The 27,271-nt window shown below is 44.3% G+C and overlaps 2 protein-coding genes across 4 annotated transcripts in view; both read right to left on the reverse strand.

Annotated features, from left to right (window-relative positions):
- LOC118284858 (electrogenic sodium bicarbonate cotransporter 1-like) overlaps positions 1-21,597 on the reverse strand; it is a 31,371-nt gene extending 9,774 nt beyond the window's left edge. For 2 of the 3 annotated variants that reach the window (XM_035607991.2, XM_035607990.2), the window contains exons 1-14: positions 21,243-21,597; positions 16,432-16,505; positions 15,180-15,356; positions 9,958-10,090; positions 7,655-7,815; positions 7,377-7,556; positions 7,054-7,149; positions 6,328-6,404; positions 5,196-5,353; positions 4,962-5,049; positions 3,221-3,375; positions 2,181-2,297; positions 1,659-1,833; positions 119-252 (exon numbers count right to left, since the gene is read on the reverse strand). In XM_035607991.2, the coding sequence (XP_035463884.1) occupies positions 119-252; positions 1,659-1,833; positions 2,181-2,297; positions 3,221-3,375; positions 4,962-5,049; positions 5,196-5,353; positions 6,328-6,404; positions 7,054-7,149; positions 7,377-7,556; positions 7,655-7,815; positions 9,958-10,090; positions 15,180-15,356; positions 16,432-16,505; positions 21,243-21,262 (1,745 nt within the window). In that variant the 5' untranslated portion in view covers positions 21,263-21,597. The remainder of the gene's footprint in view (positions 1-118; positions 253-1,658; positions 1,834-2,180; positions 2,298-3,220; positions 3,376-4,961; positions 5,050-5,195; positions 5,354-6,327; positions 6,405-7,053; positions 7,150-7,376; positions 7,557-7,654; positions 7,816-9,957; positions 10,091-15,179; positions 15,357-16,431; positions 16,506-21,242) is intronic. The other variant, XM_035607992.2, reaches the window with a different exon arrangement.
- A 599-nt stretch (positions 21,598-22,196) lies between these two features.
- dck (deoxycytidine kinase) lies at positions 22,197-26,999 on the reverse strand. The gene is made up of 7 exons (XM_035607994.2): positions 26,711-26,999; positions 26,313-26,428; positions 24,952-25,145; positions 24,212-24,359; positions 23,919-24,034; positions 23,577-23,676; positions 22,197-22,469 (listed from the first exon to the last, which is right to left on the reverse strand). Exons 1-7 carry the CDS (start codon positions 26,823-26,825, stop codon positions 22,443-22,445), a joined length of 816 nt encoding a protein of 271 aa, XP_035463887.2. The 5' UTR covers positions 26,826-26,999; the 3' UTR covers positions 22,197-22,442.
- Positions 27,000-27,271: the final 272 nt, after the last annotated feature.

A 27,271-nucleotide genomic window follows, 5' to 3' on the forward strand; every position in this document is an offset into this window, starting at 1 on the left:
ACGTATTTCTATAAATATCCCCCAGGGCCACTGTGACTGTTTTTCGATCTTTGATTCACCCTGACAAAAAAAAAATCACGGGTTGTTATTTGACCGGGTTTGATAGGTAACTACTCACTTGCTGAAGTTGAAGAGGAGCCTTTCGAATACGAGCACCGGGCCTGTGCTGCTAAGAATAGTCAGGGGCTGACCGGCCAGCAGACAGAACACGGCTCCCGTCAGCGCCGTACCCAGGAAACTTTCCAACACTCCCTGCAACACACAGGAGAAAATAACAACACACAGTTTAAACAGAGCTCACTGAGCCCAAAACTGCGGAGATAATATGTGCACGTTCAAATGGTGAGCATGAAGGAAATTGTTCAACAGGCAGATTCCTTCATCAGCATTAAGCATCTCGTCTTCCTTTTTTCTGCACACGTCTCCTCAACCCCTCAGGGATCATTCTGCCTGCTCAGCTGGAAGCTCTGTTTCTCCTGTACACATCACACTGCTGCACTTCTGGCTCATCAGGTAAGGCCTGTTTAATTTTGCAGGCATTATCAGTTTTGCATACTCCTGTGTACTTTACAAGCTACGTCCATACAGGAGACGGACGAGCGTTCGACACCTAGGCTCTGCACCTCATGGACCTGCTGTGAGAATGAGGTTAGGCGAGGACAGGGGATTCCCTCTGTTGTGACCATATTGATGCAGTCACACAGGGTGGGGGAGGAGGGTGGGGGTCACCAGGAATGCAGAGTAATGACGAGGCTACGGTGGCTAAGTAATCTGGATCTGTGGTTATTTACAGCCTGGGCAAATCCCCGAGGCTGTTGCTCCGCGAGGATGCAGCTCTGTGGCCGGAGAGAGGCTAGAGCAAGTACCTTAGTCACTGGTCAACTGTTAACACTCAGCAATGACGGGCACACAGGATGCGGGGGGGCGGCGTGCGCCCATCATACCACCGCTGTGCAACTATGCCACGTGCTGCCTTGTCAACAGCAGGTCCAACAGATGGATGCGGTATGAGCCTTTGAGCTCCAAATTAGCATGGCTTATCAGCTGAAGTGAACCCTGTGCATGGGTTTGTCACTTAACAGGGAGCTGTGAAGGGACGGTTAAAAAAAAATATGAAGAGTAATAATCAAACAACTAAAAACAGATTCAAGGGATTAAAGGGGCCGTAAGCGATCTGAATCCAATACACTTTAGCGTTCCCCGCATGCCCTGGCTCTGTAAAAATGGTGCAGACCGCACCACACAACACTGTGTGTGCAGTTTGTAAACATCACTCCGTTCGTCACTCTCACCTTAAGACAAGTGCTAGCCAATAACACTACAACTCAGGGGTTTTGGCCTAGTGGTTAGCGGATCGATCGTGGCCCGCTCAGTGCTGTAAAATCATCAATGGTCCGCACCATTTGTGTTTCGAAATGAAGAAATCTAGATATATCCAGATACATATAATGTGCAAGAATGAGTGCCACCTGAAACCCAAGCTAAATCACTCTGGGTTTAATGCCAACAGTCTTAACACTCCCTGGAATTTAACCTGGTTTACGGTGAACAGGAAACTGTTGAGTTTTCCCCTGTGAATGTGCAACACAAGATCTCCACAGAAACTGGCCCCACTCGTAATAACATACCAGGCCAAGGAATGGGCGGAGGGGTTATACCTGCATGTTGTCTGTAGCATCTCCGAGCAAGCCTCCAAATGTGATCGCATTGGTGACTGTGCCCAGATAGATGAACAGGATGGCAGACAGAGACTGGATGTTTAGTGCGTCGTAGAAGTCACTGGCAAAAAATGGCAGCTTCCGCTTGATATCCAGAACAAGACCTCCGCAAAACCTTAAAGGACAGGTCCAGTCAAGTCAGCAGGTGCAACGGGGGTTACTTCAGTTATACAAATGACTCATGAGGTGTGGAGAAAAAAACTTTTGGCAAAGTTTCCAAAGAAAGAAATACTTGATCCAAATAAAATGTTAAACAACAGTGAATCGCTTTCATTGTTCTTCATTTATGCATGGATCATTTCCTCAATGGAAACTTTCTGAAAAACCAAAGAAATGATTTTTAACTGTGTATATTGCAAACAATCACGTGCTCACAGTAGAGTTTTATTTTTAATAAATGTACAGGTTTCTTCTTTAAATTCTTCAAATTATTTAAAGTCGGGAAAGTGAGATCATAATTACTTTCTGGTGCGCTGAAGCTCCTCTCCGACCTGGTGACCTCCTCCCCCTCCATGTCCCGCATCGTGGGCAGCGTCGCCGTTCATCTGAGGAGCCTCTAATCCAGCGTACATGTTCTTCCTTTAAAAAAAAAAAAAATATAACAAACTATCAATACAGTCAGATAAACTAGGACGAAATATGTCAGCAGGAAATTCTGTCTTGTTTTGTCCATTTACAACATAAAAAAGAAGAAACATTACGTCTTGTTAAACAACTGATAACAAAACATTTTGTATTTTACAGAAACATAAGTCACACTTAAGGCTACAGTATATTTATAAATGACAACTGAGAACAACAATTTGTCTACTCAGGAAAGGTTGTCCTTTTTCAAATAATGCCTTACCAGCATAGCTGCTCAATTTTAGTGTGATGTGATGAGTATTGTCCTGTACTTAGTGACACACGTGCAGTATTAAATGCATTTATTTTTTTGTATTCCAATACTTCAGATATTAACAAGATTAATGAGAAATTATGAAGCTTTTGAGAATTAAATCAGCGATGAGAGAGCACACTCCTTCTACACACACATACATTTTGCTGCTACAGGTATGACCACTATGACGGCTTATGTTTGCTTATGATGACTCATTTTAGGTAAATATTGATTAGGATTGCTTTAACAGTTGTTAATGAGACTTTGTCAACTTGGTGACTTGTCGACTCGTGCTACTGTTAAAGCTTAAAGTTAGTGGGTATAAAATGATCACCCCTGTATGTCCACTCCGTTATGATGTCATCAATAAAGACGTGGCTAAAACATAAAAAAACTACAGAGAGGGGGATCTTTACACATCAGCTTCTCTTCTTTCATCTTCTGCCTTTGGATTGTTTATAGTTTATTTTCCAAACTCTGTAAAGCGGTTTTGGATTCTAATATTATTATTATTATTAGTGCTGCATGATGCATGTTCATGTAACACATCGGATTGATTTGTAATAGATTTAAGTGCGGTGACTTCATTCATTTGGATTAGGTTGTGTGGATTAGAGCAAACCTCTTGTCTGAGGAGGGCAGGGACTTGGGCGGCTCTATCCTGATGTCAGGGTCCCACTCGCCAGGGGGCAGGACGATGACCTCATCTAGGAACTCCTCGATACCGGCCAGCAAGTCCTGCCGGTTCTTCGCTTTGTAGGCAATGTCATGGAATACCTGCCGACAAACAAACATAACGGGCCAATTAGTAATCACCGAATCAATAATGCAGCATGTTCTTAATTATTCATCCAGGGCTTTGGAGAGAAAAAACAAAAGGACTAAATGTGCAACTGCACTGGCTCACAGGAGCACACTGCACACTCACTCACAGAAAAGCAAATCACGATGACTTACCTCACCACTAGAATACTGACAGCAACCAAGAATTTACTCAACTCTGTCACAATGCACAGAACATAACTCATGTGTCATCATCTCCATGTGTCCCAGGACACAGGTAGAGTACTACCCTCTACGGCTCAGGGCCGATTACTCAAAAACACAAACATTTGATAAACCCGTGACACAACTGTCACAGGGGAGCTGAGGGGGTAAAGTTTAACTCAAGGAAATCCTGGAAACCACTTCCTATCCTGCCATGTTGACATACGTGATATACTGGGAAAAGTCGAGGCCTGTGTGGGTACTGGCAGGCCAGGTGATACCAGGATTAAGAAAATGATGCTCTGCCTGTTGACACTCATGACAACATGGAGAGGTTTAGTCAGGAGAAGTGAAGAACATACTGGAAGTTGTACAAGCAGAGAGATTGAATAAAAACATTGTTGCCAACACCACGTGTCTACAACACACAGCTCAACAGAGGTGTTCACTACCAACAACCTGTTCAGGCAAACTGCTGCAATGATTAATACAGCAATATCCATAGGGCTGAGATTTGACAAGAGGAAAAGTTGTGTGGGTGGTGGGGGTGGACAGCCCAGTGCAGCTGGAACTTATAAGATAAATGAGGATTCAGTTTTGGGACTTTAGCTGTGGAGAAATTGAATCCAATCTCATGCGATCTTACAATAATATTATTTTCTTAAATGTATTTTTTCCCAAATAGGCTGTGAAAGAAATGTTTGCAAAAGTCAAGGCACAGATTCGTCACTTGTGAAGTTGCAGAGGCCATTGTGTTCATGTTACTATCAATCTACACATTTGTAAATATTTTTTTTGTGACTTCAAATTCAGAACACAGGTGTGAGTGTTTTCTGTGAGTGAAATCTTTTTTCTACAAGTTCTCACATTGTATTCTACAAGTTCACAAATCCAGTCTACAAGCACTTGCATTTTGCAACATATTTACCTTCATAGTACTCTGGTTAAGGACCAAAAGACATTTCCATCAGCCTATACTGATTATCAAATGTTAGCATGCTAGCATGCAACAATAAGATGATTAAACATGGTAAAAGGATTTCAGTGTCGGCACTAAAACATGAGCAACATCGGTTTTGTAAGTCTGTTAGCATTCTCACTTTAGCATTTAGCTCCTGGAAAATCCTGAAGATTAGCCATGTCAAGATGCCCATTATCCTCAGTCCATTATCCCAGGCTTAATAAGTCCAAGCAGAGCCAAAATATGTGTTAAGGTGATAATCAGTTAAAGTGTTGGTCCTCTCGATATACCCACACAGCACTTAGTGGTTAAGTGTTCCCTTATGCAAGTACAGACCCATTCAAACCAGGCCCCTCTCTGTGCGTTACATTTTGGAAAAGTGACAAAATATGAAATGATCATAGAAATAAGATACCTCATCTGACATCAGGGTGGCAATGGCTCTTCCAATCTCATGATAAGACTTTGCTTTACCTTTGGGGCCCAGCAGCACAAAGAGGAATCTAAGAGCAAGGAAAGAAGACGCGGGGGGACATTTACAAAGTCAGAATCTGACCGTATTGTGCAATGTAGTTTGTTACAGCATCAGTAAAGCAGGTGACTTCAACCTGGTGGCACTTGTAACAGCTAATCCTGCCGTGTGCCCTACCTTGTGGGCACAGGGACCTCAGTGAGAGCCCCCAGCATGACCGCCTGCTGCAGACGAACAAACGCCACAAAGGGAGCTTCCAGGAAGTCCACCTCGCCGACCAGCACATTGGACGCCTCAGCATCACGGGGCAATTTTTTCATGAACTTATTCTTCAGCTGTTGGGACACAGAGAGCAGAGCGGAGGGGGAGAACGTACACACGTTTAAATGAAAAAGGTCGGGCAGCATTTGTAACACTGACGATGCTTATAATGTGTCACGGATTTAAGGAGCAGGACATGCATACTGAAACTCCTACTTCCTTACTGTCACATGTGATTAATGATAGATTGACATTTCAAATATCTGTGATTAAAATGTGGCTCTACCAATGCAGGGACTGACATGGTAACTCTACAAGCACATAACAGGTATTGCACTTCCTTTCCTACAATTATTTGCTGAACAACAGCTCGACTTTATACCACCGTATAAACATACTTTATTACAGGGTATGAAACTGTATACAGTCTGTCTACACTGTGCTCATTTTGGATTCAGTTAAAGACACATTCGTTTTGTATGACGGGGAAAAAAAAACTAACTTGTAATGAAATGACTAACTAACACAGGCCTTGGTGTAAAGTCAAAGGTCAGACCATTCTAACACATTTGCTGTTTCATTAACCGATGCTGGAGTGTAATGCCAGTTGTTACAGTTTAACTGATTCAGCCATTGTGTGTGTGTGTGTGTGTGTGTGTGTGTGTGTGTGTGTGTGTGTGTGTGTGTGTGTGTGTGTGTGTGTGTGTGTGTGTGTGTGTGTGTGTGTGTGTGTGTGTGTGTGTGTGTGTGTGTGTGTGTGTGGTGCATCTGTAGATCACACAGCCGATGTATTCCACCATGAGTCACAGAGAGAAACTGCGTGAGTCGACGACAGAAACCCGCATGACAAAGACGGGAGACAGTGAGCTTTTGTTGCACAGAGCAGGGGGAGAGAGTCAGGGGTCTTATCTATCAGTATGTGAGGCTCACAAGTTCATGCAAACACACGCACGCCCGCACACACACGCACGCACGCACGCACACACGAGACAAATCATCAATGCTAATCATCTCTATCCACCAATATGGAGAGATGCAAAAACATTACCTGATCCTTCTCTGGTTTGTCAGAGAAGTCACTCAGGCTGTTGGAGGTGAGGTTTCGATGGGCAGTGGTTGGGCTACCTGCAGATAGATAAGACACAGTTGGGATCAGACAGGCAGTGCGAGACAGCAGAGCTTCAAATGAGACATTGCCGGCCAAAGAAGAAGAGGTGTCCAAGAAAAGGAAGGCATCAGGAAAGCACACGAAGACAGCCAGAAACATCAGGACTGAGCTAAATGTGGCGAGGCTTAAGCTTTAGGACTAATGCCAGATGGTCAATTCATTCAGGCACTGCGGGGAGAGGAGAGCTGGGACACATGGCTGTCCTCGGTCCACTGCTTATACGTGTCAGCAGGAACATACTTGGGCTACTATTGGCAAATGAGTGAGGATGTAAACTTTGGAACTCCACTTGATGGGGGTCAATCTGGGGCCTACTCACCCACAGTTACTGACAATGTAAGAGAACAGAGTCTTCAACTAAATCAAGTAAATATTTAGTGAAGCACATTGGGCTTTCTTGAGTTAGGCGACACCATCGTTGTGTGTCTCTACACTGAACGCACATCAAGCTTTTTAAGATGACGGTCTGAAGGAGAGCCCAACTGAATTCCATTTTTTGGGGGCTGTACCCAAATATGTTCATTCACATGCATGCAGCTCTTGCAGCGCATTGGGACTGTGTTCCAAATATACTGCTTTCAGTGGGAGTGCCGCGACCTCACTTACAGAGGTATCCCATGCTGGAACTCCTCATGACGTCACACGGTTCCTCTGGGTCTTGTGGGGTTAAAGAAGGCACAGGGTGATCAGGGGGGTTGCGTGCTATTTACACCCCAGATGCAGGAAGTCAGAGGCAGCACCAGACCCAGAGAGAAGGAAAGAGAGAATAAAGGAAAAGGAAAACCAAGTTGAGAAGGTGGAGAAGAGAGGAAAAAAGGAAAAGAGCTTACGTTAGGAAAGAAACCTTCCAACAGAAGTTAGTGGTTTATATAGGAAATAAGAAGACAACGACGATCAAGAGGAGTGGGTTAAAAAAGATGTGTCATTACCATTCTCCTGGTTTGAAAACAGTCTACTTGCACTGGACACACTCTTGCCGATGTCTGCGAGAGAGCGCAGGTTGGACTTTTTGGTCTGGTGGCGGTGTTTCCGCAGCAGCGTGTACATGACCTTCTCCTTCAAGTCTGCCTTCAACTGACCCGTCTCAATCTGGCTGTCGGTGACCATCTCTGTTGGAGGGACAGATTGAAGACAGAGACTGAGCTTTCCCCAACTTCTTCAAAACATGCAACACTAAGGAGTTCTCGGTATATTCAACGCCGCTTACCGACAACCTGTGGCAGTGTGGAGGCCTCCAGGTCCAGCATGATTGTGCCCTTCTCGATACACGTTTTGAGCTCCATCAAGCTGTGCAGGGACAGCGTGGCCACATGAGGCTTACTCCAGCGCTCGCCTCCCTTCTCAACCTTCTCCTCGAACTTGATCCATCTGGACAGCGGAGGAAAAGTGTTTAGAGTACTTGACTTTAACAGCCATGTTTGGACCGTGCCAATAAATGTGGCATTTCAGACAAAGCCCATATGTTTATAAAAGGGTTTTTTTCCTCCCCTTTCATGCAGGTTCCTGAGAGGTCAGTGCAGAATATAAATAAGCGTGCAGAACAGTGGCTTTAAAGGTTTATGAACAAATACGGGCCGTGAGCAAAAGGAGCCGAGATGGGCTCTCTTTTCTTTACCAAAACAACCCGGTCGTGTTTTGAATTGGACACAGTTGACCAGGCAAGAATAGGGGACGCAGGACGCAGCGTAGAAATAAAAAACATAAATCTAAAGACTGGGGGGGGGGGGGGGGGGGGCTTAATCTGGAAGTTAGGATTCAGGACACGGATTCTTTTTAGTAATAATGCCTCACATGGCACCACAACAAAGAGCCATTCTCCGGAGGCCTGCGGATGGAGTTTCCTCTGAGGATTGAGTATCACTCTGGCTATGCTCGACATGTCCGTGATCAGCAATCTCACTGGGCAATCGAGGCACCGTCGACCTCAAGGAGTTCATTTACATTCCTTTGAATGTAACTCACTCTTTCACCGTCCAAAAACAGGACACGGAATTAAAAGTGCCGGTTATCAAAAAGAAATGCTGCATATTTTCTGCTATTGAGACAAATTTACACAATACTTGCATCCGTGTCAAAAGATATATCTGGACCTCTCCTGCACAACATATCACTATAAACTTGATTGACAATTTTAGCTTCAGCATCAAACGCATTGGACTATCATAAGCAACTCCACTCCACTCATTTTGCAGGGCACTCCACTGTTTCAGACTCTTGGTGGAAAGAATGATTAAAGAATTAAAAATGAACGCAGCTGAACCATAGGTATTGGTGTTCAGCACAATTCTCCTTAAAGGGATAGCTCAGTGATTTTGAAGTGGGGTTGTTTGAGTTACTTATGCATAGTTAATATGTTTCCTTATGGAGATGGTGATCAGCGATGTCATTAAACAGAGTTTGGAGGGGAAGTGGAAGTAGCATAAGTCACAGTCCCGCTGTTGCAGAGGGGACCACCGCGAAACGTGTTCTTCGCCACATTTTTAAATGCTTACCTAAAAAAAACTCACTGGCGCAGTAATACATGGCCGAGGTACGCTTGAAAAAAAGAGTGCAAACTTAAACGGCCGTTAAATGACATCGCTGATCACCATCTCCATAAGGTGACATTAACTATGCATAAGTAACTCACGCCACCCCACTTCAAAATCACTGAACTAACCCTTTAACACCGTGCGCCTACACTGCCCCCAATGCAACTCAACAGACGACACTTCAGTTGAACATTTGTGCGTGTTACGAGTTTATGACTAGCCCGCAGTTGGAGGCTACGTTAGTCTCAAGTGCAGATGAGGAGAGGCCTACAGGCCGACTCTACCTCTACACACTCGGGCTTAGTCCCTTTCACACTTGTAGACTTAACCCAGGATGACTCACGTGATATCACTTGAGGTCATTTATCAGCCTTCCCACAGCTCTGTGTGGAGCTTTGTGCAACCCCACCCCATAAACAGAATGCACTAGTACAGGCAAAAAATACTTTGGTGTGAAAACTGGTTGTCCCCTTAGGGTTGTAACCCTAAACCTAATTTAACATGGTGATATTAAAACATTACTATATATAAAAACTAATGTGAAACAGTTACAATGCCTGACCGTTTCAACGGCAATACTAAAACCATCTCAATTCGATTACAGCTTCTGTTAGAAAAGCAAAGACTGTGCCACATGGGGACAGGACTCTGAAAAAAGCATTTTGAATGTGCTCTAGAGCGTAACAGTAGGTCTCGCTCTGGCCATGTGGGAGTTTCTGCCTTTTCCTGCTCCCACAGAGCAGGTACTACAGATCTCAGTCAGATAAGAATAGACTGGGAGTTGACTTTAGTACCATTTCCCTACACATACAAAACGCGATTATTCATAAAGGGATTGTGTTCCGCTCACTGCACCGGGACTGTGAAGCAGGAAATTTTTGTACACTGCCCATGGCTCTTAATAAAAATAAGAGGTGGGGGGGGGTTATTAAAGGTTTACATGTCGGGCTGTGACAGACACAGGAGTCCAGTGGCTTACCTGGCCGTCTCCTTCCACTCCATCTCATGCCCGTCCACAGACAGCAGCTCGTCCAGCTCGGTGAAGAGCTGAGGTGGTGGGGGGCCATCGTCCTCCTCACCCAGGATAAACCTGATCCTCTCGGCTGGAGAAACTGTGAGGAGAAAAGAGGCATTTTAAGATGCTGTCCGACTTAATATGATCCAAATTTCATACAACAGACTAGGTCTTGTTGCTGTACTGGACGTGATAAAACATGATTAGGTGAGATCTCCTGAATAACAATGTTAAATAACTGTTCGTGAAGTCATGTCATCGTGTAAACACTCGGTCATAATCAATCAAAATGAAAAAGGTGCACACGAGGCGTTTTCACACTGCAACGTTGTCAGAGGATTTTGCTTTAACGAGTACTGGAACGTACAACACTCATCTTCCCTGCAAGGAATTACCTGGAAGTCAGATACCTACACTGAATATTTCAGTGTCCTAGTAGTAACAATTTGTTTTTTAATCTCAAGAGATGAGGAATCCACAATAATTAAGTATTCAGCCTCCAAATGCTTTAATGGCAGACAGGTTGCACCAACTGTGACTTTAGCCTCCAAATTAAAAAGGTGTCGCTGTGTTTGGGTAAAACAGTGATGTAAATGGAAATGCAGGCCTCTTTACATGTTTGTTTTGGCCATACTGATCTACAAAGAAGGTAAAATCCGCCTCAATACACAGTATGACAGACAACGATTACTCAGTTTGAACCCACGACAAGAGAGCTGGTATTTCAGAGGGAAGGACTTTTACAACACCGGGAGGAAACTTTTCTCAAGAATATTAAGTTTTACTTCATTCTGTGGAGCGTGTGCAAAGATGCGCCAATGAACAAGAATTCATTGAACCAAATATTCATCTTTATCTTCTTTTTCAGAACTTATGGACAAAGAGGAAGCTACAACCCCAGAATAGGGAATTTTTGGAGCCTATATAGTGGGTTATCCATTGAGAATAATGACTCACGCTTGTCAGCAGTTCTAGGGAATGACAAAGTTGGAGCGCTCAAGACACAAGAGGCTATTTATGCCGCATTCTCTTGATATACTGTACCAGCCGGGATTCCACAGGCCAATACCCCAACAGCGTAACAGTGTCTGTAACCTTTTAATCCCGACAGAGAGCACCCAAGCTTAACTTAGAATGCTTGTTTTTAAAATAGTACAGTTGGAACGGGTTCTACTGCAGCGAGGAAATCCAACAACTGCTAAGCTACACAAGGGTCAAGATCAAGGTCTGTGAAACACTTGAAACAGCATTAGGATACGGAAGACTGGGGGTCGGCCCATTTGCATTATGGTGCAGTGCAAACTGTGACGTTCTCCACCAGTGGCTTACACAAGACCTTTTAGTGTTCCCCATATTCTGCCCTTTTGGCGCGACGCTCAGTGACGCCACACGGTGTACACAACACAGCTCGCCTCTTAAGCCTCGCAACGAGTGTTATCAATGAAAACCAGGCCTTTGTTGTAATTACACATAACTTTAAGTGGGCAGCTCCACGGTGTTTTGCCAGAATCAACAGGATTACGGAGATTTAGGTGTGTGTGGGGGTGGGGGGGGTGGGGGTGGGGGGCTCCGTGTGCTGTCGGCTGAATCGTGTGTTTTGAGTCGGGACTTTTGACGTCTGGTTCATGTCAGCCGTGCCCATACATCAGACTCTCTGGCCATCACCTTCTACAGTAACTTTACAGTAAGCAGTGCTACAGGACACTGCACCCCCCCCCCCCCCCCAAACAACATGTTCACACATGCTGCCGTTAGGGAAATCTAGACATAATGTCCGACCTACTGACACATCCCAATCTAGATCCATTAATACACTTCCAATTATTCATAATGAGCTGGTGGTGGATGCAATAAGGGATTCCACAGAGGACAGTAGAGGAGTTAAAAAGAAAAAGGCGACATGCCCTCATACTACAGAGAGGGGCAAAATGTTAATACTGTACGTCTGATCTCAACTGCTCAACGGGAGAAAAATGTTTGTCCCAACTGTGGCTCCAGTTCACCATACTGTACAGCGGCTCTGTCCTCCCTTTCAACCTCCCAAGACTGTTTACAGTTCTGATCTTCTACGGCGATACAGTAGGATGAGAAAAACGGCGGCTGTGTGTGTGTGTGTGTGTGTGTGTGTGTTAGTGTGTGAGAACCATGGGTCAGTTTGAAACGTGCTGCTGTGTTTAGTTTGGTTCCACTTCTGCCCCACTGCCTGTTAATGTACAGTCTGATATGGATTCTATGGATGAACAACCAGCAACGCTGTTTACATTTGAAAAAAAATGTTGCCATGTTTTGACCATACACACGTGAAATGCTACAGGGTAAAAGTGAGGCCAAGAATCTAGAGCCACAAAGACTTTGGATTGCAATTCATAAAGCGATACAACACGTTACAGTTCAAATAGCTGTTAGACCATTTACATTTGTCCATTGGTTGCTCAATGGACCCTGTAAGAGATGTGAATTTGTATTCAAGGGTCAACCCACACGGATGTCTGTGGAGATTCCCATTGGCCCAGGTCACAGTGATCCACAAGGGTGTTGCAGGACTCGAGCTGTGATCAGACAGACCCCACGACATCCCACGACAGATTAACGTGAGCGAGACTCTTTTGTCATATCAAGGCACCTTTGGATGACTAAGCGCACGGGCGGGTTTACACCTGAGCATGTGGCGTAACGCGGCGGATTACGGCGTCAGAGGAGCTACAGCAGCAGTGTGACGGGATTAGCGAAGTGCTCGTCTGCTGCGCGGAAACCCGTGAACCGACGGCTCGATGCGACGCCGAGTCCTCAGCCGTACCAATCTAAATCCAGTTTGTACACACAGAAAAAGCAGAACCATGCGTAACAGGCCCCGACTAAATGTTGCACAAACGGGTAACACCAGGTTGCTGTGAGTAAAAAAAGGAAGGCTAAAAAAATAAAATGAAAAATTCCACTCTTGCAATTTCCTTCCCTTTTCCTGTTCCACCAGTTTATATTATCCAGGCATGTTGCTCAAAACCTCGCTCCAAGCTCATCCACCGCAAGATAATCTCCACTGTTTGTCCTGTCGCTCGAGAAGCCAAAGTCTTCTTTCTGTGTCATTTCACCCTCAACTCATTTACTGCGTGTGTGTAGGCACAACTACATATTTGACCAGAGCTTTAAATGAACTTGTGATGAGCCACATCAAAGATCAGTGGAATAACCAGTTCAGTGGCGCCTTCTAATTCTCGATTTGCATGAGTTAACCTTGATGCCATAGCAGCCTGAAGGTGAGGTAGGTGGTGCGGACGTTACAGGCCCTAATGCGTCGGGAGGTAAATCCCGCTCTTTTCTCGTCTCCAGCCCATTTTGATACCATAATGGCTATTCCACCAGAGGAAGGGTAGACTGCAAATAACCTCTCATTGTGCTCATTTCCAGGCGCTGCCATTTTTACGGTAAACTCTATGATAATTGTATGTCTTGTACAAAGCTTTTAACCAGACTGCAATGTTTGGTGTCATCCAGAAAAAGAAGAGGAAAAACGTCCAAGAGGTTTGTGTGGTGGTGCGGAGCCTTCATCAAGGCTTCAGAGTTACAGCATGGAGATCCCCACACCATTAAATGGCTCATACACTGAACACTGATGCTACAGCACCTTTCAAGGCCGTCTTTTTTTTATGCTTCCCCTTCCTTTTACCACATTTCTTATTAAAAACATCTCTTCTTGTACATTCAGGCGACATATGGCTTCAAACTGACCTATATCGAAAGACTCTTTTGGAATCATAATTCCTCCTTCTGGAGAAAATGATCATGGGATTAATGGTTTTTACCATGCCTCTTTCCTAAGCTTGAGTACGAGGAAAGACATCTGGTGTGCTTTCCCTACAGCAGGAAGAAGACTGACAACAATCTTGATGGGCGGTTTGCATCCCTATCCACTTTGTGGACTGACATTTATTCAGTGCTGTTGGGAGATCCTGCTGTGTCGCTTCAGTTAACTCCACTTCAATGCTATATTTCACTATTTAAATTGCTCTTGCGGCACCGAGGTTGTATTGGGCCCCACTCTGTTGTTGAATTCTGTTAAGGCCTCAGAGGCACAGTTCTTAACTCGCTGTCTTCATATCTGACTGGAAGATCGTTCTCTGTTTTCTGTTGGTGACTTTAAATCAGATAGTCAACATCCCGTATGGAGTCCCTCAAGGGTCAATTCTTGGTCCTCTACTATTCAATTTGTATATGCACCCACTTGGGTCCATCATTCAGCAACACAACATTTCATATCACTCCTATGCTAGGATGTTTTTTAAATCTATGAATGGTTTAACTCCTTCATACACTGTTGACATGCTCACTGAATACACAAGACAGAACCCCTTAGATCATCAAATAAAGGTCTCCTGCTTTTCCTAGAACATATTCTAAATCAGCTCATGGTGCTTTCAGTCATCATGGTCCTACTCTCTGGAACTCTCTACCAAAGGAACTAAGGTTGGCTACAACAGTGTCTTCAGTGTCAGCAAACTAAAAACATGTTATTTTCAAAAGCCTTCAGCGAGCTATAAAATTTGTAATACCTGTTTTTTTGCTATGCTTCATTTTTTTTTCTCTCATATCTTTTTATTGTTTGTTTTTGTCATGTATGATCTTTTTCTTGCCTGCTGTCTGAAATGTGCTATATAAATAAACTTGACTTGACTTGCACTTCAGCAACATCCCCATCTTGACGTTTTCTGTTTGTGTTGCCTCTTCTTCACCACTTCTTTCTTACCATCTTAACTGCTTTTTAGCCCCCGACGATCCTTTCCCACAAATCCCACTAAGGACTGTGTTAATCATCAAGGTGACAGATAATACCCCTCTTGTATTTACTTTACACACTGTAAGCCAAATCCAGTGTCATTTTCAGATTAGTGTTCAACATGGTCCCATTCCCCCACTCCATTAATCCTGTCGAGTGCAGGGTTTTGCCTTTTTCCTTTGGTTTGTTGGCCGTCGCCCCGCCCAGGCCCCCCCGCTCTCAATCACTACCTCCTTCGCCACAGGAGCCCCGATATCCTGTCGGCTGTGATTTGCAGCGGTGCTGCTGGACTTCGACCAACTGACTGAACAGTCACCGTAAGCGAGATTTATCCATTAATAGTATGGCTCACATTCATTTTACTCTGCACGGCAGAAGCGTTTACTGAATTTCATCTCGTTTGAACAGGACTTACTGAGAGGCTTGAGGATGTTTGTGGTGGAGTCGTCTGCATTCTCCCCATCGGACTTGTAGCCCTCCACACTCTGTTCCACTCGTTCCCGCTTGTCCTTGTGGCTGGACTTGCGCCGGTGTCGTCTCCTCCGGTGGTAGCTCTTGGGAACATGCACTCCAATGTACACAGTGTGGTGACCTGGGCAATACAGGGAAAATGCAGGTCAGATTGAATTATGCCGAGCACTGGTGAGCTGCATCACCACTGGAAGAGCACGAACAAAGGCGGACCGGTCGATCTGGTGCGATGAAACCATTTAGTGACTCTTGGTGGGGTTGTTGCTTAGTTCTCCAAATGAGGAATAGATACAGTACGTTGTCAGTCACCCTGCAACATTAAACGAATGCCAACTACTTCCTTCACTGCAGATCACTCAGGAAATTACTAAATTTCTCCAGGAAGTAATTAGGGGGAAACAGAAAACTCTCCCTCCTGGGATAGACTGACCATGTGAGTATTGAAGTGACTGTGTGTTTTCCCATTTAACCATGCATTCCATACTCGTCTTCTGGGCCGTGTTGGGAGATTTACTTTTACAATTCATTTCAATACACATCACATGCCTTCAAATGTAATTTGTAAAAGGTACTTCATTAGATTTTATTTCCTTCACGGCACTCACCACTCAAAGTTTTGCTTGGTGTTTTGTCTAAAATTCTTATTAAGTGAATACAGTTAATCCTATTTTTTTTTTTTACCAAATGCGTCAATCGGTTGCATGTGTTCCATTGCTTCAACACTGCTTGTGGGTTTTAATAACATTTTTCACTCGTCACTGTGGTCAGCTCTGCTTCCGTGCAGAAATTCAAATACACCTGAGGTGCACACAAGGACGTACATTTCCATGCAAAGATTCTTGCAGCTGCTGTGGAATACACACAAACAGCTTCACATAATGCCCAAAAACTCTGATGTGGTTATCTTTGTGTTCAGCCTCAAGTGTTCGTTTGTGAAATATGTGAACTTCGCACTAACTCCACGTGGGCGTCTCCAGATGAATTATTTTGTGGCTTTCGGACTGGACAGGATTAAAACACTTGAAGAAACCCCTTCCTGCACGGAAACGTGAAGCTAAATGGATATTATGCCTTTTGTATCACATAATGTTGTGTTGATACTACAGGGGGGGTGACACTTGCAAGTGCAGTATTAAGTCTGGACACACGCGGATGAGTCAACGCTCACAACATGTCGGCCAGCAGGATAACGTTACCTTCTACTTCCTCTTCATCGCAGACATGTTTGACAAAGGATGCTCCTCGGTCCAACACTGCTTCATCCTCCACTCTACAAGAAAAAAGGAGAAAGAAAATTTAAGATGGATCCCCACAAGGAATGTGCTTGCAACTATACCAGTCTGACAGAATATTCTGCCACAACGTCATTCAATTCAATTTGTACAGCCCCAAATCGCAACATACGTTATCTCACTCGAGGTCGCGACCTCACAATATTACAGATAAACCCAACAGTCCCAACAATCAGCACTCAGTCTCTATCGTCGACATCGTTCCACCAAAAAAAAAATCCACAATTTGTAAAAACACATCAAATCAAACCATGAAAAGATAAGAGAATTTCCAAATGAATTTTAATCATAACCTTTCATTTAAATATTATCTTACGTAAAATTCACTTTCTCAGTGTTCAGGCACATAAATGTGTTTTTCTGTGGAGCCCACAACCTGTGAAAAAAGACCACCCTGTCTTTTTTTGTGAGCTGGCTAAACCCTGCAGCCTGACTCTGAACAACTGGTGCAGATCTCTCTCCCACGCTGATGTCACAGTTGGACTCTTTCGGGGTAACCCCACCTGCAATCTGAGAGTCTCCAATTTTCTGGTGAAGGGGCGTCACATTTCCTACAAATTTTGAAATCACAACAGACCGGCGTTTATTGGGAGGAGGGGCTAAAAGAAGAGCTGCAGGAATAAGCAGTAGGAGGACACTGATGCCTTTTCTGTATGTAATCCTTATCAAGTGGTGACCAAGATTAAAAGCATAAACCCTAATATGAGCATAATATGCCACCTTTAAAATCCCACTTTTATAGCCAGTGGTGTCATATTTGGGTTACCATGAAACACAACCCAGATAAGAACTCCTATTCAGCGACTTGTTTTTATGACAAACAACTCCCCTCGTACCACGATGTGCAATTACATAGCAAGGTCTAACCTAACAAGTTTTAAAGTGCATTAGCGTTCCCGAAGCTGTTACGACCTCCCGCATAAGGTGTCACCTTCTCCTCTACCTACAAACCTCTTCTTCCTCAGCGGGTGCATGAATAAATTACCCAGCACCTTTAAAAAAACAGTTCAATATCAGACCGGTTCTTCTGGTTCTAGTCCACATGCAGGGCCTTATTGTTTCGTTCAAGGTCCCAGCAACCAACATGACCTGGAGGTTCTTTGATCATGAAGCCTCAACCTCCCTGGAAAGTTGGAGGTAATGTCCTGTCCAGCAGAGTGTGGACTAATCCAGGCCATGGAAAGTGTGGTTTCTTTAAGGCCCCAACATACAATCTATCCAGCACATTTGTCAAGAGCAGTTACAAAAAGGAAATACACACCTACTTCTCATACACTTTTAGTTTTGTCCTACAGTATTTCCGGTGAGCCTTCCACATAAGAACAGAGTTACCTCTCAGCCAATTCATTCCTCCAGACTGTTCTAGGATATACGCGTGTCAGTATCAAATTTGGAACTCATTTGGGAGGGCGTTCGCAATTTCGCTGTATTCACTGTGATGTAATGACAATAAAAGCTTCTCATCTTATCTCTTCAACTAATTGGACCGGCCGCTTTATGAGAATAGCTTTGTTGAACCATTAGGGTGCAAAACTCAAGAATGTTAAAAATTGTTAATAGACATCTGAAGAGTTCCCATTTTGCTACTGTACAATCCCCGAGTGAGGACGACGCGGCTCCCCAAATGAGGGGATGGGAGCAGCGTACACAAACCACTAAATAAACAAAGTCAGGAAGGATACAACTTGTTCCTCTGCGAGCTCATCTGAATTTCCCCAGCGGACACACTGGTATCTGGCCTTGAGAGAGATAGGAGGCAGCCTATAATGCTGATAGCAGACGCAATGTTGAGCCGCCAGCTAGGAGATCAAGTGAGTGATGAGGGGGGGTGGCTGGGCCCAGCGCCAAAAGTTACAAGCGCTAGTTATACTGTGATTGGCCTCCGTAGCCTCCTTTTGTTGCCCATTGTTGCTCACAAAACGAGAGGTCAAGTTCCCACATGGCGCCGTGTGGAGGGGGGGGGGGGGCGTCGGCGCAATCGTTTAACTCCAGATTTCTACGTGTTCTGTTCTGCTTGTATCTTTTTTTCTTCCCCCCACCAGGACAGAGCGTACAGAAAATAACCAGCGGCTTCGGGGAGCTGCTTTTGTCCCGCAAAAAAAAAATTAAGAGACGCAGACAAAACTATGAAAACAAATAGCTGGAGCCGTTTTAATCCATTCGTGCTCACATGTTTATGCATGTAGTGTTCTGGGGGGGGGGGTCTTATATTTGTGTAGCGTTTACCTCTGCAACAGGTACAGCGTGGTGTACGTGTGCACGTGCGTGCGTGTGTGTGCGTGCGTGGACAGGTCATGTAACAGTGAGAAGGTCGTCAAACGGCTGAAGAGCAAAGAAAGCTCATGTTGCAGGTTAACCGCTGGCTGTGGCACCGTGTTAATCACACCACGCATTAAACTGGTGCGTGAGATAGGAATAAGCAGAAAAATTAAGTGTTTGGATCGATAGACGCAGGATAAGAAATGTTAATTCCATCTTCAGCATTCTCCTACACAGTCAGAGTGACTTACTCATTCATTTAAAGTCAGGTGGCTGAAAGCAAGACATGAACTGAACGTATGATAAGATGCAGATCAGATCCGATGTCTCCTCATTCGCTTCATTGCAAATTCTTAGAAATCGCCTTGATCTTTTTCATTTCCTGCTGTGACTTCCACTGACTGATTAACTAAACGAAAAAAAGATGGAAAATCAAAAGCTGGGTGAGGGTCAGAGCAACCAGCTGCGAACTTCTCGCCGCCCGAGAGTTTCTTGGTGAACTCATGAGTGGATAAACCTGTCGGTGCGTGAGGAGCCAGGATCAGCTGCTCGGGGATCAGGGATCATCGCCATCTCTTTACAGAGTGACGCACCCAATCCCACCAGCCAGCTTCACCGTGTGGGTGGTTGGTTGGTTGGCTGGATGGATGGATGGGTGCCCCCCTCAGCGAAACTTGGGGGGATTTATGAATATTAAAGTGAGACTCTAGTCAAAAACCAAAGTATCAAACACTCAACCCCTGGGGGCTAGAAAATGCCTGCAAAACATTTTTTAGTCACCCCTGATGGAAAGGGAACAGAGGACGTGGCAGATAAACAATAAATCTCAACTTGGAAAAAGCCAACGTTCTTAAAACGCCACTGAAAACTCTCCAACTATGCTCATTGAACAAGCCACCTTTGTTTTTTTAGACACCTTTCAATTGTGCAGGAGTTTAGGGACCTTGGAAACAATTTAAGAGTGAGTATATTCATATTACTATATTGTAATGCTATTTTAAAAGCTGCAACCAACAATAATTGTCATGATGGACAACCATATTTTCCCAGCTCACCATTTGTTCCATGAAACAGGAAACAGTGCAATAGCGCTTCTGAGAATAAATTATCTTCAACTGCTTTTTCTGGTCTAAGAAAACACATCAAGCTGGAAATCCCTCAACACGGCAGGGGCAGGTTTGGCATCACTTGCAACATGACTTAACCGACGGACTAGAGAGAGCAATGGAACCAGTTTACACGACCAACTGGAGAAAATGAGTTTGAAAAAAGCATGTCAGAGAGAGGAAAGAAAAGGACACGTGCCATGTCATTGTGCATCCTCTATGCAATTACGCAATTAACCTGCTGGGTCAGGTACACTTCGACTTCTGGAATTCCCTCTGACGCCTCTCGACGGCACAGGGAAGTGGATGGACGTCTTGATGCGCAGTGCACAAAAGAGCACCTGAGATTTCCAGTCAGCGGCAGCAATACGCGGAAGAGTCATCCAAGCAAAACACAATGTGTGACACAAAAAAGAGGAGGACGTTTCCCCCATTGCGACACAGATTTCACAACCTCCACAACAAGGGAGAGTCAACTTGTGTTTCCACGGTGTTCTGCTGCGCGGTGCAGGGAGGGCACTTGAAGCCACTGCAGGGTTACTCTGGGTTACACTCGCCGGCGAACTGACTGACTGCGCCCTTCTCGGTGAATGATCTGGGTGGATTTAGTCTTCGATCAACTGTAAATCTCCGACTGACTCACGCCGGCTGCAGGTGAGGCTCACCCAAGCACCCGGTGGTGCTCCTGGCTGCGCAGCACACATAATGGATTCTGGCGCATACGTGGATTTCCGCGTTTCACCCCTGGCCGTCATGGCTTTGCGTCATTGCGCAACGTGGACGCACACGTTGCGCCCACGCTCGATGTGGACTTTTTTGGGGGTGTCTGCCCACATGGCCTGCGAGGCGCGCGCGCACACACACACACACAGTTTTATCCATGAAGTTGCAGCGGAGACATGATCTCCACCGCCGCGCCTGCGCTCCCCTGTGTCTCTCTAATTGATCGGGACAGGTTCGTGGAAAGTGGATTACCTCCGGCCGTTCATAGCCACAGTGGCTCGTCCAACTGAGAGTGCAACTCGGATGAATGGAAACGGCTCCTGACGTGATCAGTGGCATTATAAATAGTCTGGTGCCATACATTAAGTCAAACTCATTCAGTGTCCAACTGAAAACCTATGAGCCACCAGATTTTACGCACAAACAGTCCCGCGGTGACGCTTGGAGAACACTTTGGATGCGTCCAACTTCAGGTCACTGGCTGACTGAAACTCACCTGGTGCCTGGATCTCACATGTTCACCTGGCCAGGAAGTGGCTCTGAGGTGAGGGAGTGCAGGGTAAAAGTTCCCAACACCACCTGCCCGCTGGGTGAAACAAGCAAAGAGGCGAGTGCCGTGAAACTTACTTGCTCTTGTCGGAGCTCATGTTGACGCGCCCCGCTTCTGAGGGGGGGTGATCGGCCCGGGCTCCGGCGGTCGTCGCTCTCGGTTCAACTGAAACTTCTGCAGTCGGCGTGTGGAGATCCCCGCCCGGCCGAGCCGTCCCGCGTCGAGTTGAATGAAAGGAACGAAGGAGACGCACGGTCACTGGAGCTACCTTCGCCTTGGATTGATCGAGTGCAACACGCGAGACAACCTCCTCATGTCGCGGCGGACTCGTTCAGGTCGAGCCCAGAGAACAGCTCAGACAAACGGCTCGTCTGGTGTTTCGCGTGGAGAGCGTCTGAGCGCAGCGTGTCCCTCTCCATATTTAAAGTGCCATCCCTCCTCCTGCGTGACGACACCGGGAGGGAGGGAGGGAGGGAGTGGGGGGGGTCCAAACTTTTTACCTATCGACCCTCTTCTTGTTCACTCCACATCTGAAATAGGCCAGGTATAAATGCACATAATACAACCATGTGGACAAAATATTACAGCTTGGAAGCGCTTTGTGTTTGGGAATTTAATTCCATATTCAAAAAGTCGTCTCATCCCTCCTGTATCATCTTTACTTTCACATGTGAGATTAGTTTGAGTGTTCTGTGGCCAAAATCTCAAATATTACTTATCACTGTTGTGCACCAAAGGTCTCGGCCCAGGTGTGCATTCTGATCTCCTCTCAGTAATTATAAAGGCATTAAAAGTGAAAATTAAAGCACCTATTTCAGGAACCGTTCTTCAAATCCCATTGGAACTACCTGGTAAAGCTCAGCAGACAAGAATAGCTGACTGAGGTGGCGGTGTGGGGACAGGCGACATCTTCTGGAGAGTTTAAAGGGGGGGGGGGGGGGGGGGGGGGGGGTTATGACTTTAATGAAGTTTGAACTAAAATCAATAATTCTAAGTTTTATAGGAGCTACACATCACTCAGAATTTGTAAAAAAAAAAAAAAAAAAAAAATTCCAAGTTTATTGTCATGAGTTAAAACAAAACATACAATCTCATATGCACACACCAAAATTGATAAATATATACCTAAGAAAATGTTCATAAAAATATTTTTCTATGCAACAGGCCAGATCATTTTCATGATTGTATTGTCTGTGTTGGGGCATTTCATGTTTTTTTTAAATGGTAATTCTCCATCCACTGTTTCTTCCTAGAGGCACAGTTTATATGTTCCATCTTTACAATGTGCTCAAGAACTCTTTCACCTGAAAAAGAGGAAGAACGGGAGAGCTGTTAGCATCTTCAGTGAAAACAGTGAGCTTTTGACTTCCTTTGTTACGTTTCAGAGTTCATCCTGGGTGACAGACTCAAAAACAAGTCTGTTTAATTTGTGCAAAGCTGTGTGTGTGTGTGTGTGTGTGTGTGTGTGTGTGTGTGTGTGTGTGTGTGTGTGTGTGTGTGTGTGTGTGTGTGTGTGTGTGTGTGTGTGTGTGTGTGTGTGTGTGTGTGTGTGTGTGTGTGCACCTGGGTCCTTGTGTTGCTAATGACATTTGAATGGGAGCGAATTCTTAAAAGGCACCTGTGTTTACCACAAACATTAAACTGCTACATCAGCAGCTTTTCAGGCTTCATTTCCAGAAGTGAAACCCTTGTGCATGTGTGTGTCTCCTGGTATCAGCGAGATCACGTGCATCCGACCCAGAAATACAAGATAATTACTTGACTTGAGTCTTTTTATTCCGAAACAGCACAGTATACAAATTCTAAACTTCACTGGTATAAGCACATATCAGCAAAATTGACCGTATACTTTTGTCCTCAGTATAAAAAGTGAACACACTCTTTATTGAGGTAAAATGTCACAGAATAAAATCTTAAAATATTTTGTCTATTGTCGAGTGAGAAAAGTACTGATACCCCTTTGTTCTTCAAAAAAGTTATGTTTGTATTTGTATTTTTACACTGCATTTTAAGAAAACAATATTTTAAAGGCTCAATAACAATCAAACATTACAGGGAATGTGTTCTAATGGATTCATTATATTCTATACACCATTGATAATTTCAGATGCATTATCATGTCCACATAATTTCAATGTTGCAGCATTTTAACCACTTTACAGTTGGTTAGTTTAATGTAAAGCAATACATTACATGTTATGTATAATCTTATGGGTTTTTTTTTTAGATAAACTAATGTGTAAACTAGCAACTAAAGTGGCATTAAATGAAAATATTTATGGTTGGAAGTTAAATCTATGTGACTATGTAAAGTTCTGCTCAACATCCTGTTGGAATATGTGACAGGAGAAAAATCCTAAAGAATCATATGACTATTTCAAATTAAAAAAAAAAGCTTCGACGTCACTCACCTTCTCAATCATGTCCGCGCTCTTGATATTATGTCCCTTAAATTCTTCATTCACATCTATGGTTAAGACCGGCACATCACTTAGATAGTCAAACTCCATACTGTGGGCCAGAGAGGAGGAGCAACATGCGGTTAATGAGTCTTAGCTGTTTGTGTGATCACATGGATTAAAAACAGTTTCAGTCTATAAGTGCCATCAGAATATTGCATGAATGAGGTGATTTCCTAATAACCACGATCAGTCCGATAACGAAGCAAAAAAAATCTCTTCCTTCATAACACAAACACATCTGTAGTTTTCAGACATGCAAACGTAAAGGTCCATGTGCATGTGTTTGCTCACGTCATGGTCTTGTGCTGCAGCCAGCTCTCGTGCTTAAAGTGGAGTTTCTCCAGATACTCCAGAGGGATGTCTTGCTCTTCTTCTCTGCCTCTCAGGTGCAGTCTCTCTAAACATTTCTACACACACAAAAAAAAGGAAAAAATCATTTGCATCTTTATTCAACCCCTCATTATCATTTCTCCCTGAGCTCAAGAGAGGACACAGCCGTTTTCCATGACAACAGCATTATAAGTAAATGTGATGTGATACCAATGCAGTGAAAGCAGCTGGTGAGAACGACAGGAGTACTGTACCTCAGGTGAAGCTCTCAGGTAGATGATACCATCCAGCTCAATGTGTTTGCCAAACTGGCTGTGCAGCCAGCCGTGCCAGTCCTGGTACACGGACCACTCCGTCTCGTTCAGGCACTCACTCTCATAGAGGTTTGCAGCAAAGATGTACCTGGGTCACCAACAGTGGACAAGGACGTTTTTTTAACATCTTTTTTTTCTTCTTTTTTTAATGGACCATATCAGATATTCTGTATTTTAGGACGAATTTCGTACAAATTACATATACTTTGCATTAATGTTGATCATCAAACAAATGTATTCAATTTAAACATTGAGTGAGTTCCTGTGTTACAACGTTGTAAATTAACTCTCAGATGGCACAGAGTAGATCTACACAGACTTTACTAAAATGATGTTGCATTGCGCATTAATTGTGTTATTGAAGAATAAATACAAACCGTTTCAAATATATAATTAAAATGGTGAAAATAATGCCTAATACAATCTTTCTGGAGCGTCTGGTAACATCCGTATCTGGTTAGTTTTGTCAAAAAATTTAAACAAAAAAAAATCAGGAGAAATGCAAACAAAAAATGTCAGCCATTATAAATGCCTTGAACAATTACCATACTGTGATTTCTCACTAATACTTACAGAACTAATGAACAATTTTCAGACACTGTATTCACTATGCTCACAGCAATAAGTAAATTTAATAAATAATTTTCCTTAGATTCAGATATTAGTTGTGTCACAGATACCTGTCACTGTAGATGGAGCGCTCAAAGAACTGCACAGGATTCTCGGCTTCCTGCAGCTTCCCGTTGGCTGAGCGGATCTGGGCCCGCACCCTGCTGATACAGGCGTAGCTCTGGAAAGTGTACGCCCACCTCTCTGGTTTGTCATACATCAACTGCAACACGTTGCCGCCGCTCCTCTGAGATGTGGTCAGCTCCTAGAGTGTCAAAATTCAAAATGTGAGTTGATGAAATTATGTAAAACCTCCTATACGTGCAATCCACTGTCATGTAGTTTACAGATCTCACACACAAACTATTGTTAATGAATGAGGTATCTGTTCTTTGTCATAGTTATAATTAGTCAGACATTTTAATGTATTCAATGCATGTCAATGTATTAATATATAATGCCAAACATTTGTGAAGCTCCATACATGCCCTCTTCTGGTATACAAGACCAAAAGTTAAAGCTAGCTTTTCCAAAACCCTTTTAAATCAACATTTGGTCAAGATGAGTAAAAATTACAATTCATCTGGATATTCAGTCAGCTAGGTAAAAACCCCAACACACACTGCTCAACAAGCAGCAGAGGGCAAAAACTACTGTAACTGTATGATACAGAGGAATTTAACGTAAAAACAAAACAAAAATATGTTTTTCTTTTTAGTAATTATTGGCTAAAACATGGTCCAAGATTCAAAATCATTACTATCACAAAAGCAAGCACTCATTGTGAATATAGAACATACAGCAACATATCTTTTCATTTATTTTTGAAATTCTTTTCGGTGTTTAGGTATCCTTCATCATCGTGGGACAGGCTATTCTATGGCTGAATGATGCAATTCAACATTGATCAGCTGAAATAAATCGAGCAGGCACCTGTTTGACCTGCTTATCGCCTGTCCCACAGTGGCCCTGGTGCTGTATAGACAGGCGTGTTGAGCCACTGAGAAGGAGGCAGTGAGGGTGAGGCTGCAGGCTGGCAGCTGTGCGAGAGGTTGGAGATGTTTGCTACAATGATGGCATGTTCACCTGTCCACAGTGGGACCATCTGTCCCCCTGGGTGTGTGTGCGTGCGTGTGTGTGTGGTGGTGTAACGGTGCCCAGCGCACACATGAGGACAGATGGCAGCTGCACTCTAAATACAGACGAAGACACCCCCAGACATCTCAACCTGTGTACTGTCTGCTGAGGGGCCGGAGGATCATGAGATTCATCAAAGATTTGTGTTGTAACTGAAGCTAACTTCATAAAAACTAAACACACCGGCAACAAGTTCAGGAGTTATATTCTCTGATGTAAAGCAACCCAGCACTTTCTCCGAGGGTTCTGATTGGGTGGCAGCATCATCATTTTGCATTGGATGGACACTCAATACCTCAAAGTCACCGCTGGTTGTTTGGACATTGCACCACCTGGCGATCGGCTCCGGTACTACCTCCCAGTCCGCGCTCTCCTGCTCCAAAAGGCGCACAAAGGAGGATTTGCCCGCAGCTAAAAAAACACAACAACACGCACAACAACGTGCACACAGTTCAGCCACATATAAGTAGCAACATGAATTACGTGGGTTTATTAGGCGGGTGGTTTACAAATGGAAGCCAAGGGAGTTCGGCAATCGGCGGCAAAAGTTACGGTCAGGAGAAGGATCGATAAAGAAGCAGTCGCTGTCTGAAACCAGCCGCTGTCACACACACACACACACACACACACACACCTCAGAGGGTAGACGTTTAAAGCTAAATGTGAGATTTCGCCTCTGTAACGTGCACTCACCAATGTTTCCCTCCACTGAAATCCGCTTTATCCTTTTCACCGTCGACTCGTTCATCGACTCGTTCGTCGACTCGTTCATGGAGTCCGGGCAGCGTCTCTTCGGAGTCAAGGACATCTTCGGTGAATAATAACTGGGTCTTGTTACTGAGTGACAGAGAGGAGGATGCAGCAGCTACACCACAGGAGAAGGCTCCTTGTTGTTTAAGCGTTGGCGGCAACAAACGTCAGGAAGCGGCGGTTTGCGAACACGTCTCCGCCCAGGAAGCGTCAAATCCATGCCTGTTGTTGCGCGCTTCTTCTTCTTCTCCTTCCTTATTTCCGGCAGTCTAGATGCCCAAGGGCACACTGCTGCCATCTACAGGGCATAGTTATATGCACTTTTTATATCCATAAGATCAGTCCAGTTTCCTTGATGTATTATTCTGTGACTGCTTTTGCCGTTCCGGTTTGGTTTACTGTAGCTTTTCTTAGAAGTAGAAGTAGCGATTAAATATTATTTTTATAAAATCTCTATCGAATGTAAGGGGGCTGTATTCAGTATTTCAGTTCAATAAAAGTACA

This window comes from Scophthalmus maximus, chromosome 20 (genome assembly GCF_022379125.1).
Source record: "Scophthalmus maximus strain ysfricsl-2021 chromosome 20, ASM2237912v1, whole genome shotgun sequence".
NCBI classification, from domain to species: Eukaryota; Metazoa; Chordata; class Actinopteri; order Pleuronectiformes; family Scophthalmidae; genus Scophthalmus; species Scophthalmus maximus.

Excerpts from the sequence above, each read along its gene's own strand:
- dck (XM_035607994.2), bottom strand. The coding sequence starts at position 26,825 with ATGTCCTTGACTCCGAAGAGACGCTGCCCGGACTCCATGAACGAGTCG. Across the intron at positions 26,429-26,710 it reads TTCAGTGGAGGGAAACATTG|CTGCGGGCAAATCCTCCTTT; the intron begins GTGAGTGCACGT and ends GTGTTTTTTTAG. Across the intron at positions 25,146-26,312 it reads CAACCAGCGGTGACTTTGAG|GAGCTGACCACATCTCAGAG; the intron begins GTATTGAGTGTC and ends TTGACACTCTAG.